This window comes from Hippopotamus amphibius, chromosome 13, assembly GCF_030028045.1.
Source record: "Hippopotamus amphibius kiboko isolate mHipAmp2 chromosome 13, mHipAmp2.hap2, whole genome shotgun sequence".
Classification (NCBI taxonomy): Eukaryota; Metazoa; Chordata; class Mammalia; order Artiodactyla; family Hippopotamidae; genus Hippopotamus; species Hippopotamus amphibius.
In genome coordinates, this window is record NC_080198.1 from 44,309,467 (window position 1) to 44,324,031 (window position 14,565).

General features: G+C 39.4%; 1 protein-coding gene across 11 annotated transcripts in view; it reads right to left on the reverse strand.

Annotated features, from left to right (window-relative positions):
- The window catches only part of ULK4 (unc-51 like kinase 4), a 559,288-nt gene that overhangs the window by 338,658 nt on the left and 206,065 nt on the right, over positions 1–14,565 (reverse strand). For all 11 annotated transcript variants that reach the window (XR_009048679.1, XR_009048678.1, XR_009048680.1 and 8 more), the window contains one exon: positions 7,318–7,410. Coding sequence is in view for 8 of the 11 variants with exons in the window: in XM_057704482.1 (XP_057560465.1) it covers positions 7,318–7,410 (93 nt within the window). In the remaining 3 variants the exon portion in view is untranslated. The remainder of the gene's footprint in view (positions 1–7,317; positions 7,411–14,565) is intronic.

The following is a 14,565-nucleotide window of genomic DNA, read 5'->3' on the forward strand; positions in this document are numbered from 1 at the left end:
AAAGCCAATGAGGGAAGTCAGTAGAAGACTGGCGACTCCAAGGGCAGAAGTATTTTTCACTAAAGGCTACACCACAGAGTGACCAAGAACTTCATGTAAGAGATAACTAAAATTTTATTCTTCTAAAGGGCATTTTTGTGACTCTTGCCATAAAACAAAGAGCTGTAACATTTTTTAAGCAAACTAAAATGATAATTCTTAGATACAGAGCATAAACATATTTTTTCTAATTTAGAAAAGGAGCTAAATTTTGCTCCCAAAGAATTCAAAAAGTTAAAGTTTAATTTGTCTGCTATGGAAGGTTTGCTGAAAGCTAATTAGCTCTTAATGGAAACAAGCTACTGGGGTATTACTCTCTCCAAGAGCAATGGTTTCGTGCAACCTACTGTAAAATTAAGGCGAGGAAAAAGGGCAGAGCTCTGGGGAATTAACGCATTCCATTAGATAGGAAAACTGAACCAACATTCATAGCAACCAATTTATCTTTCTGCTATAAACCCAATAATAATCTAGATTCACCAGGGCAGTGGTATTTAAAAAAAAAAAAATCCTGTCAGGTACAGGACAGACCGGATCATGCTCTTGTCCCTTATTCGAAGGGAAACAATAAATTCTCAACTGTATCATGACTAAGCTTTCGAAGACTTCTTTATCCACTAAGAATACAATAAAATAAGAATAAACACTTAAAAAAAAAGTTGTGCTTGATATAAACTGGTTTAATGTTCCAACAGTTATTACTTGGTACTCTAAACTCTTAATATATACAATCTAAATTAAAATGACTGTATTTGGACTTCCAAGGTGGCACAGTGGTTAAGAATCAGCCTGCCAATGCAGGGTACATGGGTTCGATCCCTGCCCCAGGAAGATACCACATGCCGCAGAGCAACTAAGCCCATGCACCACAACTATTGAGCCTGTGCTCTAGAGCCCATGAGCCATAACTATTGAGCCTGTGTATCACAACTACTGAAGCCCATGCACCTAGAGCTCGCGCTCCACAACAAGAGAAGCCACCACAATGAGGAGCCCGTGCACCACGATGAAGAGTAGCCCCCACTCACCGCAACTAGAGAAAGCCCACGTGCAGCAACAAAGACCCAACACAGCCAATAAATAATAGTTTAAAAAAATGACTATCCTTTTCAGAACATGATGATGAAGGATCCAATAAGTAAGTTCAATTTATAATAAATGGTGTATAATTATTTTTATATCACTAGAAATCTATTTGTACATAGAAATTAAGGCATTCTACTCCTGATATGCATTTAAAAATGAAGAATTTGCCTTAAAAAAACTACTGCTACCAAGTCACTGGGGAAGATCTTACAAGGTTAATGAGTTACCATTTTAGGTACTTGCCCAAATTAGGGGTGGGTGACACTTGTTTCGGGGTTAGCCTTAACTTTGTCTTGGTGACAGTAAGCAATTAAACAGAACATTCACAAAAATTAGACCACAGAAAAAAATCAAATAATAAAAATTAGAAATAGAACGATGTGTACGATCTGATCACAATGCAAACTGTTGACAGAAATTAATAACAAATTTCACCCACCAGAATGGCCGAAATCAAACACATATATATACTAATTTAATAAAGTGTGGCAAAAACAGGCACTCTCATACACTGCTGGCACAACCAAGATTGGGGGTAATTTGGCAACACCTTTCAAAACTACAAATGCTTAGACCAGTGGTTCCCAAATTTGTTTGCATGTTGTAATCACCTGGTGAGCTTCAAAAACTACTGATGTCTGTGTCCAGCCTTAGAGACAGTAATTTAATTGGCCTGGGATATGGCCTGGGTTTTAGACTTTTTAAAAGATCCCGAGATGATATTATGTACCCTGTGATGAAGCAATTCCACTTCTCATTATTTACCTTATGCACACATCTGCACACGTGTGATGAATAACCTATGTCATTAACTGTAGCTTTGTTTTATAATACCAACAGATAAGCAAAACATAAATGTTCTCCAAAAGGTGGCTTGTTAATACCGAATATTCATAAAATGTAATACTATGTATCTGTTTTTTCTTAAAGTGCAAATGGTATGTGAATTATATCCCAATAAAGCTGTTATACATATTTTTGAAAAGTACAGAATGGTGCAGTCAGCATACTACCATATATGTGAAAGATGATATACATACACACACAAACTTATCCAAGAGTGGCTATCTCCTGGGGTGAAAATATGCTTTTCTAAACTCTTTCAAATACTGATATTTGAAATGTGTTATGTATTAACTCTTAAAAAATAAATTTTAAAAATTAAAAGGAAACATAAAATCAGTCTGGTCACATCATTCTCCAGGCAAACAGAATTTTTCTCAGCTAACATTCAAAGGGACATGAGGGAACACTTTGGAAGAATGGAAATACTCTATCTTGATAGCAGCAATGGTTACACAACTGTGTATGTTTCTCAAAACTCAGAGAACTGAATACCTAAAATGAGTGAATTTTACCCTATGTAAACTCATACTTCAATAAACCTGACTTTAAAAACAAAATTTTTAAAGCTTACGTGACAACCAGATCTCTTGAACAATGCTAGCAGGAACAAAATTGGGACAACCAATTTGGAAAACTTCTTGGCAGTATCTACTGGATCCAGGCAAGCGCAAGCTCTGTGAGCCAGCACTTCCCTTCTAGAATGGATACCCAATAGAGACACACACATCGATTCACCCAGGAGCATACAGAGTGACAGTCATGGTCATGCTGCTCACGACGGCAGAAAAATAGTAATGGTGCAGACATCATCAAAAGGAAAACGGATGCCTTAGAGGACTGGGGCGGGGAGGGTGGGGGGGACTCGAGGGGGGGGGAGTCAAGGAAGGGAGGGAATACGGGGATATGTGTATAAAAACAGATGATTGAACTTGGTGTACCCCCAAAAAAAATAAAAAAATAAAAAAAAAAAAGATTCTAAGAGAAACAAGACAGAGCTTATTCCCCTAATAAGGAGCTGTGTTTAACTACTTACTAATAAAAATATCCTGGAAATTTAAAAACCTCAAAAAAAAAAAAAAAAAAGGAAAACGGACGAGTGGACTGCAGTGTATTTGTGCAATGGAAAGCCAGGCAGGCGGCGTTTCCGTTTGAAGGGTAGCATTGCCAAGACCAAGGACTGATGGCAAAGAGCATAAGCAAAAAGCGGAATACACATGGCCCTTAACCACATAAAGAAATATTCAACTTCACTCATGAAAAGCAAAATGCAAATCAGAATTACAGTGAAAGGGGGGAGAGCAGGGGGAGGGGTGGCATGAAAAAAAAATTGCAATGAAATAACCTATCTCATCACACTGGCACAGTTCCAAAGTTTAACAACACATTCTGATGGCAAGGTTGTAGGAAGCCAGGCATCCTCAAACACGTCCTTTAGAGATGCAAAATGATAAAGTCCCCACATAGGGCAATTTGGCCAAATCTGAAAATTTTTTTAAGTGCATTTATCCTTTGATACACAAATACCAATCTTGGGATTTAACCTGTAAGATGTACATGCATACATAAAAAATGAGGTATGAATATAAGACTGTTCATTATCTGCTCTATCGCTAGATTAGAAACAACTCATCTATCCATTAGACATCAATGAGACAAAGTACGGTAGGTACCGCAATACAACGGAAGACTTTATAACCGTAAAATGCGATGTGGAAGCTCTCTGTGTATTGGCATAGAAACAAAATTGGGGGAAAAAGTCATAGGGTAGAAAAACATAGGTAGCATGCTATTTGTGTGTGAAAGGGAGAAATGAGAAAATACACAGACACATTAGTTTGCCTTTGGACATGAAAGGAATAAAAGGAGTCAACCATACAGGATATAGTGGGAAGGGGAGGAAAGAACACAGTGGACAGAGGAAGGAACAGGTCTTCGCAGTATGATCTTTTTATATTGTCTTTCCCCAAAAATAGAAATATATTTATAGTTCAAAATGTTGGACTTAAAATTCATTTTTGGAAAAAAAAAAAAAGAAAGAAAGAAAGAAAGAAAGAAAATCCAGTTAGGGAAATAAAAAATCTCCTTTCCCCCAACCCCCCTCAAGGTATATGAATGGTTTTTGCAAAATGCACAATGCAAAATGCACACAGGTTGCTAGGGCCTGTAGGATCTAGAACCTCCCTTTAGAAGGGGTCGGCAGGGAGAGAGCAGGTGGGTGGTAATAGGCCTTTAATGCTTTGCTCTTGACCTCTGCGGCCTCAGCCAAAATCAACATGGGACAACTCATTTTAATATCCTGCTTCAAGAGAAACAGCAACAGAGAGAATAGTGAATACAGAAACAGACCCTACAAAAGGCAAAGTGATATTTAAATGGGGTTTGGGGGTGATAACTTCAGTTTACAAAATTATTAGGATATCTTTGTAGAGCAGTATTCAAAGTGTATCTTGCCTGTTCAAACTGTTACCCACTTGTGTTTATTATAGCTATAGCATAATTTAATTTTGAAATCATTTTTCTCATTTTAAAAATTATTTGCCTAGGCAGAAATCTTTGTGCATATAGAAGTTTTTCTCTAGAACAGACACATAGAAGTAGGACTGAAGGTTGAAGGCTATGCACCTTTCACAATTTAATTAAGTACAGAGAATAAATATTAAGAGGTTCGAGTTTATCAGGAGATAAGTGAACGCAAAATAAAATGAAATCCCATTTTCATTTGTAAGTTTGGCAAAGATATTGCCAAGAGTGTGAATAAATACTGATATGAAAAGATCTTCAAATAATTTTGATAGATGAAAAGGCAACTTTCAGAAAAACACATACCCAATGATACTACCTATGATTTTTTAAAAAATTGACCACCACAAAGCGAAGAAGCTATTTATTTCAGTATATATATATTGAATTCAAACAGCCCCAAAAAAGTTCAGGAAGGACACACACCAAAATAATAACAAGTATTAATCCTGGGGGAAAAGACCTGTGCAGCAGTGGTGGGGAAAGAGGAAGCCCAGGGGACCTCTTGATTATACAGTTGGAATTTAATACAAACACAATATATTCAAGTATTAATCATGCGGGCTTCCCTGGTGGCACAGTGGTTGGGAATCCGCCTGCCAATGCAGGGGACGTGGGTTCAAGCCCTGGTCTGGGAAGATCCCATATGCCAAGGAGCAACTAAGCCTGTGTGCCACAACTACTGAGCCTGCTCTCTAGAGCCCATGAGCCACAACTAATGAGCCCATGTGCCACAACTACTGAAGCCCACATGCCTAGAGCCAGTGCTCCACAACAAGAGAAGTCACTGCAATGAGAAGCCTGCGCACCGCAATGAGTAGCCCCCATTCTCCACAATTATAGAAAGCCCGCGCGAAGCAATGAAGACCCAACACAGCCAATAAATAAAAATAAATAAATTTATTTATTTACTTATTTTAAAGAGTATTAATGATGCAAGGAAAACAAAAAAAAAGTTTACAAAAATCAATCCATTGAATTCTGCTTGTAAACTTTAAAAAAAATTAACTGACTTCTAAAGCTAGGATCTAATCATTTCAAAATAAAAAGGATATAGGTCATCAGTTATCTGTTTCCACCCCACTAGGTTTTTTCCCCTCAATGTGAGGAAATTCGGATGCATTTAGTAAAGAGTTGGCAAGAAGAGAAAGTAGCCTCAAAAACATGTCACAGGGGGCTTCCTAGGTGGCCCAGTGGTGAAGAATCTGCCTGCCAATGCAGGGGACTTGGGTTCAATCCCTGCTCCAGGAAGATCCCACATGCCGTGAAGCAACTAAGCCGGTGCGCCACAGCTATTGAGCCTGTGCTTTAGAGCCCGTGAGCCACAACTACTGAGCCCATGTGCTGCAACTACTGAAGCCCATGTGCCTAGAGCCCGTGCTCTGCAACAAGTGAAGCCACAGCAATGAGAAGCCTGCGCACCACAACGAAGAGTAGCCCCCACTCACCGCAACTAAAGAAAGCCTGTGCACAGCAAAAAACAAAAAACAAACAAACAAAAAACAAACATGTCACATGAATGAGCAGAGGCAACATTAAAGAAATAGAAAGCAAATGCCATCAGTTCAACCTAAGGAAAGGATAAAGTCAGTATACAATGTTGCAACTTCGTATCAAAGGTCCAGGAAAGAAACAACTATCTGAGTTTGGCTTTAACTTCTGACACAGATTCACTCTTTCAACTTAAATTTCTTCCATAGGAAGAGAAAATGGTGCCTTCTGAGTGAGAAAATTGCAAGGCTCATTGGACAGACTTTTGAAAGGCTACAGAAACACAGGATTCAGAATAGCCAAGAATATAAAGGGTTAAGTGCTCCCCAAATTCTTTTGCAACATGGCACAGGGAGTACTGGGTAATATTTATATGTCACTCTCTGGAAATAAATGCGTCTGCTCACAGCAGGACACCGGCCTGAGAGCTGTGACAGCCCCTGCACTGCAGGTGACTTGAAGACCCAGAGCGCTGGGACAGCCCTTGCAAAGGTGGTCTTAGGTCAGCCTTTCACTCAACGCAGATACTCTCTACAAATAGCCTTTCTTGCTCAGCACTAACCACAGTGATGGTGGCTCAGCACTATGCAGGACTTGTACACAGCAGACCAGATGGAATCCAGGTGGTTGGGACTGTGTGATTTACTCTAGTTCTCTGAGAAAGACCGAACGGCAACTCTACAGCTACACTGCACCTACAGATACAGGATCCAAACCCCAAAGGTCCGCACACATCACCCATACAACCAAAACTAGTGCTCTTGTTTGAAAGCGACAACTCTTCTCCTGCCTTTCTGGAGACCTGGGTGCTCTCGGATAAACCCTTCTTTGCAAGACTGAAGCCGTTGCTGCTATCCTAGGCAACTAGCACTAAAAAATTTGGTATCATCACAGGTAGTGTCTTCAATAAAGACAAAAAGCTCTCCACTACTCAATGAAAGTATGTCAACTAAAAAAAAAAAAAAAAGAGAGAGAGAAATTACAGCCTATAAATACTACAGAGATTTAATAAATAACTGTCCAGTACAATGAGGTGAGAACTGACTTTTTAAAAGTGTATGTTGTTAGTATTTTCTCTTCAAAGAATTTATCATTTTAAAGCATTATGAATTCCACTCTTTATTAGAGTATGCAAACTAATAAAGAATAAAAATATGAGAACACAACCCAAAACACCACAGATGACAGTACAAACCATACAACATGAAAATTTACCACTTTGGTAACTCGAACATTAGTCTGTAGAATCTCATCATCTTTAATAACATTTTCAGAACACATGCAATTCATTTTACAGATGAGAAACAAAGAAAAGGAAATCTGAAGTGACAGTACCTGGTAAAAGTTGGGTTGTGTTCAGTCATGGCAACTAGCAGCTTCAGAGCATATGCTGGTACAGGGTCAGGCTCCGTGAGGATGTGCTCGTACCTGAAATGACAGTGTGATTGAAAAACACTCAGTGCTATTCTCACTTAAAAGTTGCCTCTGAACAACAGAAAATCAATATTCCATGTTTCAAACATGGAAAAAAATAGATGCTGAAATAAATATACGAGCTATAGGACCTGCACTTGCCAGTGGTAGTGATAATACTAACCTACCTCACAGAGCATGGATACTGGGAAGATTCAATGAGACAGTCCAGGTAAAATGATTAGTACTGAGCTGCGCACACATGAGATCCAGAAACATTCGGCATTTGCCTCGCATCCAGAGATTCTAGAGGACTCGTGAGACTCGCATACAGTTGTACTCACAGCACAGACTTAGTGCAGCAGCACAGCCAGGGCACACAGCTGAGTCATAAGGGAGGGAGACACAGATGGAGGCTGGAAGATTCCACGCACAAGCGTCCTTATCCTCTCTCCCTCCCATGAGGGGCCACACAGTGCACACACTCTCCCCCCCCCCACAAAAACGCAGCGTGCGTGTGTGATGTGACTGCCCAAGGAAACCCATTGGAGACTCAAGTGACCGAGGTATTTATCGTGGGGGGCTGGTCCCACAGGCAACCTAATGTGTATCGAAATCCCAGGCTCCCAGAATGCAAGCAGGCACCCAGGCGGTCTGGGCACAGTGACTGGCAGCTCTCTGAGAGCCAAGTTCCAAGATGACAGCCAAGGCCGACCTTGTAAGCAGGCCTTTCTCAGGAGAGCGGTTTCGGGCCTGCTATGTCAACTCTTTTCTGCATGGCATTCTTACGAATACTTTAGAACCTGGAATGAAAAGTACTACCCGAGAGAATAAAACTCAAAACGTCTTCATCAACAGTGTCCACCACAAAGACAGACTGTGCTCCCATGCTATTTGCTAGATATAGAGCTGGTCTGTATACTGTGTCTGACCTACTTAGGTTCAGCTATCCAGTAAACAACGCCATGTAGACGCTCGACTAATAAGCACCAAAGGAATGAATGAATAAATATGGACAAACTAACCAATCAACTTTACCACGTAACTCTCCAGAGCAACCAACTAACGAGGGAGAAAAACAACTCCAAAAATCCAAACTGTGTATTTAAAAGTCCGTGACATGAAGTGGGTGTTTGAACATCTAGAGAAGAGAGCCCCAGGCTCTTACTCCGAGCCTACTTACTCTCGTTTTGGAAATCATTACATAACAAGCTTAATCATGCAGCCTCTAAGCCCACAGTCATTAAAAAGGAGCCGAGTAAAGGGAGGAGAGGAACTATTACGGAAAGGCAACCCGAGAATTACAAGAAGTGGGGCTTGAAGCATAGGAAAAATAAAAGAAAGCAAACCCAAGAACTCCAAGCAGAGAGCAGTCCAGGGAGCATTTAACGCAGAGGAAGCAGCCACTCATCCCCCAATGAGACCTGAGAGCCCATTACACACCAAAATGTTCAACATGGGGGCAGTGAGTCAAGAAAATGTTAAGTTGGGTACAGCACTCCGTTTAAGGTGCCAGGAAGTACCACATTTTAGCAATTTTTGCTATGAAATATTTTTAAATTATAGCAATTAAAGATTCACCCATGTATGACAAAGATAAAAGACAAAATACCAATCGTTCATGATAATATCATAAATAAAATATTAACAAATCAAAGAAAAAAGCATGTTAAAAAAGACAGCAAAACCAAGCATAAGTAATTTTAGGAATGAAAAAATCAAATTGCGGAAAACAAGACATTTCATCATATGAATAAAACAAAAATCAAAGAGCATCTTTAGGGCTGATAAAAACATATTTGTAAAATTAACACTCAACTTGAAAATTTTTTAAAAAGGAACAACTCAGTGTTATCCTTTTCTTAATAGTCTTGTAAAATAAAAAGCTCTCATCATCCTAAATGGGGGGCACCCAAGACTACCTTTAGGTTCAATAATTTGCTAGACGGACTCACAGCACTCAGAAAAGCTGTTATGTTCCCAGTTGCAGTTTATTACAGAGAGAGGATACTGGCTGAAATCAGCAAAGATGAAAGGCACATAGCGCAGAGTCCAGGAGGTACTGGGCGCAGGCGTCTAGTTGTCCTCCCCCCATGGAGCTGTGTGAACAGGGCTTAATCCTCCCAGCAACACTGTGTGACAACACATGTGAAGTACTGCCATCCAGGGAAGCACTGGCGTCCAAGGTTCTATTAGGGGTCAGTCACTTAGGCGTGGAGTGCCTGTGTGGCTCAGCTCTGTCTCCAGCCCCTCCAAGGGTCACGCTGATATGGTGTGGCCCAGTGCCCCACCATAACTCACACTGTTAACGTGAATTATCTAGCATGGCTCAAGGCCCCAAGGATACAGAGACGCTCTTTCTTATCAGGCAGGATATTCCAGAGACTCAGAAGTACTCTTCCAGAAGGCAGTCAAGAGCCACAGTGTCTTCGTAATGTGCAGGGTTTGAACCACCCCACACCTGCTGAGCTAAGCCTTTGCAGCACACATCCTTAACGGGGAAACTGAGGCACTGCTGAGTTTAGAGTGAGGCATTAAAGTCAGAAATAAGAGAAGAACGTGCTCTTCCACTGATTACTGGTATTTGGAAACTGTCAGCCAGAGAGTTTCAATATAAGTGGGGGTAAGAAACTTCTTATGAGTCACTCACATACCCCGGATAACCAGCTCCCCTTACCCCCACTCCCAGACTTATTGGAATCACTGAGGAAAGGACCACAAACTTACAAATTTTAAAAAGCTTCCCATGTGATCTCCTTACTTATATGCTTGTATAGAAAGTGCAGGAGAACATATGGACAACTAGTTAGAAATATAGAGAACACAATCTCAAGAGGACTAAAAACTATGAAATATTTTTTAATGGACTTAACAAGAATATGTAGAACCTACATTTAAAAACAAAACACTGATGAAACTTTTACTATCTGAAATACAAATGTGTTGAGGTTGCGTTATCTAACCTTGAAACAGGAGGGAAGGATGAAGCCTTTACCAGCCTACGCATAACAATTTTCCCCAAGAATACTATGTTTCTGTCCCCTTGGAAAAAGGGTAAACTTTATAATGGATATGCGTAGGATAGAAATATTGATACATTGACTATATTTTAGTTAATCAAAGATAGGTTTGTAATGGTCAGCAAGAACCAGCCAAAAGAATGCTGTAATTTATTCCGCTTGTCTTCTCAAGAGAGAGAAAAGCAACTGAGCTGATAGTGACCGGATGTTGCACTCCTCTGAATGAGACGTGGCAGGAAAAAAAAAAAGATAACCCCAGACTCCTGAAATGGCTATAAAGGAGAGTGACCAGTGAGTAGCCAGCCCACTTGGATGGACGGGGGCTGGAGAGGAGCACTCCAAGTGCCCTGAGCCCGGCCAGAGACTGAGACTGCTATCGACATAAGAGCACGCCGTCCCGACAGAGTCCCAATATCCCACTCTTCTACTCCTAGGATCCTTCCCAAATAAGGGGTCTTTGCTAGGTCCCAAACAGCTGAAAACCAGGCAAGAAAAGCCATTCATACTAAATTCTCTATCAAGAGGAGAGAAAAGTTCTAAAAATCACGTATTCGGGATCCACAGGACAGCCTCTCCTCTACCTTGTCAAGTGCCTGGAGTAACCAGTGCACAATCAGGCAGGCTGGCAGAACACTGAAACAGGCTACTTAAATAACTCTCATTATTGTAAGCAGTTATTCTGGGGTTGTGACCAAAGAACTGGCCAAGTGGGAAGAAGTGCCTGTTTTGTTGAGGAAAAGGGGAGGCACCACATCGTAAAGAGGTCCACTCTGCTGGAATCAAACCTCAAATGTACATTTCACATGTCAACGGAATGTCCTCTGAAAATCTGGGAGGAAAGAGTGATTCTACAATATCTAAGGAACTTTAAGGAGAAATACAGTGAGGAAGAACCTCCTAAGTGAAAAGCTAAAGTACTTTACAAAACCATCAGAATTGTTAAGTGTAGGGTGGGATCAATAATAGACATGTAAATTAAAAGGAAAGAAAGGGGACCCAACACTGGACAAGAAAGAGCCATCACAGAAAGGGAGACAGGATGGTCAGGCCCTAGCTCATGAAAATGTACCATCAATAAACTAAAAATTCAAGTAAAAGTTTTTAAACTTTGTTGAAATACTAAAATAAAATGAATAACTATTCATATATTCTTGGGTAAGAAGCCCTCTATAGCATGACAACAGAAGAGGAATGAATCCAAAAAATATTCATAGTTTTAAAGTTTTGAAGTAGTAAATACTTCTCAATGGCAAAACCACCATGAGCAAATCAAATGCGGGAAAATGTATCTGCAGAATATTGGTATACTTTATACATTCTTAATATACAAAGAGCTAGCTATTTACAAACCAACAACGATCCCAACAAAAAATAAATAAATAAAAGGACAAAATCCACCTGAGAAGAATATAAATGGCCAACAAACATGGGGAGAAAATTGCCAACATCATGAGTTATCTGAAGGAATGCAAGCTGAAGCAAATAAGAGTACAGAAAAATAGGCAGTTTCCTGAAGGGAAGCTGTAGCAAACACCATTTGTCATCTTCAAAAAAAAAAAAAATTGCCAAAACATGTCAAATGCCCTTAACATGTATATAATTTTCAACACAGTGGTTCCACCTCTAGAGTCAACAAAGGGGAATCAGTGTGCACCCAAAGACGTAGCCCTGAAAATGGTCTTTGTAGCAGTGTACATAATAGTGAAATACTGGGAAAATCCTAGATATTTACTAACCAGGAATAGTTCAATGATTTTAAAACATTTACAAATGTAGGTGTAGATAAGTAGATTACAAGACAGTCCTTAAACCAGTGTTATATAAGTATAGATTTAGATATTCACAGTATGATGTTTGGGGGTAGGCGGAAGACACAGGTTCCAAGGAGGAAACTGCAGAAAGTACTAAGTAAATCTCACCAGGAATGGAGAAACCATATAATGGAGAAGGCAGATGTTAACATAAAATGGTAGACGAGGCAAAACACTGAGAGTCTTGAATGGCTGGGTAAGAACTGTTAACGTTATTTTCTGCAATCTAAAGGTTTCAAAGTTTCTGAGCAAAGAAACACTATGAGGGGGGCATAAATGTTAAAATGCATTTCTAACAGTGCAGGGTGGATTCCAAGCTTAAAGAGCTTAAAGGAAGGTTAAAGAGAAGGCTGCCAAACAGCGAAAGCATGGAGGTGAAATCTACCTCTAAGGACTTCCCCTGGACTGCTATGAGAAAGGGGTAGATAAGCTACTCTTTTGGGCATTTTCTGTGCAGGTTCTTCCAAAATTTGTACTAGGCGATATCTTGAGTCAACTCCAAAATTTTATGAACAGAGAGAGGGCATAAATCAAATAAATAGTTGATATCTTGAGACTTTACAGTCTTGTGTCTTTATGTGACCTAAGTTCTATGCGATACTTTATTGTCTTGCATGGATGCCTAGATACTTAAGCACATCAGTAGTTACCTGGATACACAGTGGAGGGAGAAATAAACAAAGGGTGGGAAGATTTTATATATATATACACATATATTATATATATATATATATATTACATTCTTTAAGTGAGAGACACATAGGTAAGACTTCAAAATAAGTATTAAATATAATTTCAGATACAAAGCCCTAATGTTTGGGTTTCTTCTATAAAATCAACAGCAAATTTTCATTATGAAGGCCTGAAAGGCTAAAAAAAAAAATAACTTCAATAAAACAACACTCAAGGTTTATAAAATATTATCCAAAGAACTGGAGTACTAGAATTATTCTGATTTGGAGGTATGAAAGAGTATTTACCCTTACTCTAACACCCAAATTATCCCAATTTAGATTCCCATAGGTTGTACCCCCAAGAGAGGAAAAATCATTGTAGCTAAGTGCACTGATTTAGGTACACACTCAAAAATATAAGAGGATTAAGTAAAAGGAACAAAGTAGAAATTTCTTTTAGTGAAAAAATATTTGTTAATTAAATATTATCTGCAAAAAAACTTATCTAAGGAAAAGCCAAAAATGAAATACTCCTATATATTCTAATGCCCATCAAAGATGGTCAAGTTCACGCCCATTTTAACATAGAATACTTGTAGTTAAGGGAGACAAAGACGCAATGCAGAACAACTGGATGTCCTTTGAGCCACCAACACAGAAAAAAATCAGGTAGTGAAACTCATGACTTTTGCTGGATATTATTTCAGAGACAAACTCTACAGTGTGTTGCCACTAATAAAATCCATTTATAAATTCAAATTTCTAAAAGGAAATACAATTCTAAGTTGTCAAGGATACAGTCCTTCCTGGGATTCTAAAAAACAAAGCCTTAGTAATTTATGAAGTCATTATCGCCCTGATGATTGTACGGGTCACAAGAGAATTATAAAAAAAAAAAAAAAAAAGAAAGACAGTACTCACTTTCCCCGGGAGAGAAATGCTGAATGTCCTACTGTCATGAAAACATTGTAAACACATTTATATCAGCATGATCTCTTTTCAGTACAAAACACTCAAAGCTAAAGGAAAATATGAAAATAGAACAAAACATGTTGGCAAAGTGGTTCCAATCTACCAAAGGCAAATTGCATAGTACATTTTTTTTCCCCACGACTTGCTACCTGGCATAAAGCCTTCCCTGACTATGCTATCAAAATAAAATAAAATAGGCCCTCCCTCCATTCCCCTCGTCAACTGAAGGAAAAGAAAAAAAGAAGAAGAAAAAAAAGCATAACCTAAATGATGAGAATTACCTTTATTTGGCAGGCTTGCCAAAGACTTAAGCCTGAGAAGCAGCCTCCCAGACAGCTGTGAGGGACTGCTCCGAAGAGGTAAGGGAAGAGCCAGGATACGTAGGAGTTTTGCAACAAAAACTAGGTAGGTAGTCGGAACACTAAAAGATTACTGCTAATTAAAGAAAAACCAGACATCTCAAGTTAATGAATCTAGCACTTTTCTCTGTATGGGAAGATGCAAGAGTCTGGGCTTAATGAAATCATTCCTTTGATATGCACCTTAGCTATCTGGGTGAGTATCCTGCTTTTCTCCACCCTGAATCCCTGCAGGGTGCACAGTCTGGGGTGGTCCCGTGGCTGATGGCTTGATGGCCACAACATCCTTTGCTTACTGATATGGCAGGTGTCATTCTCTATCAACTTATGCCAT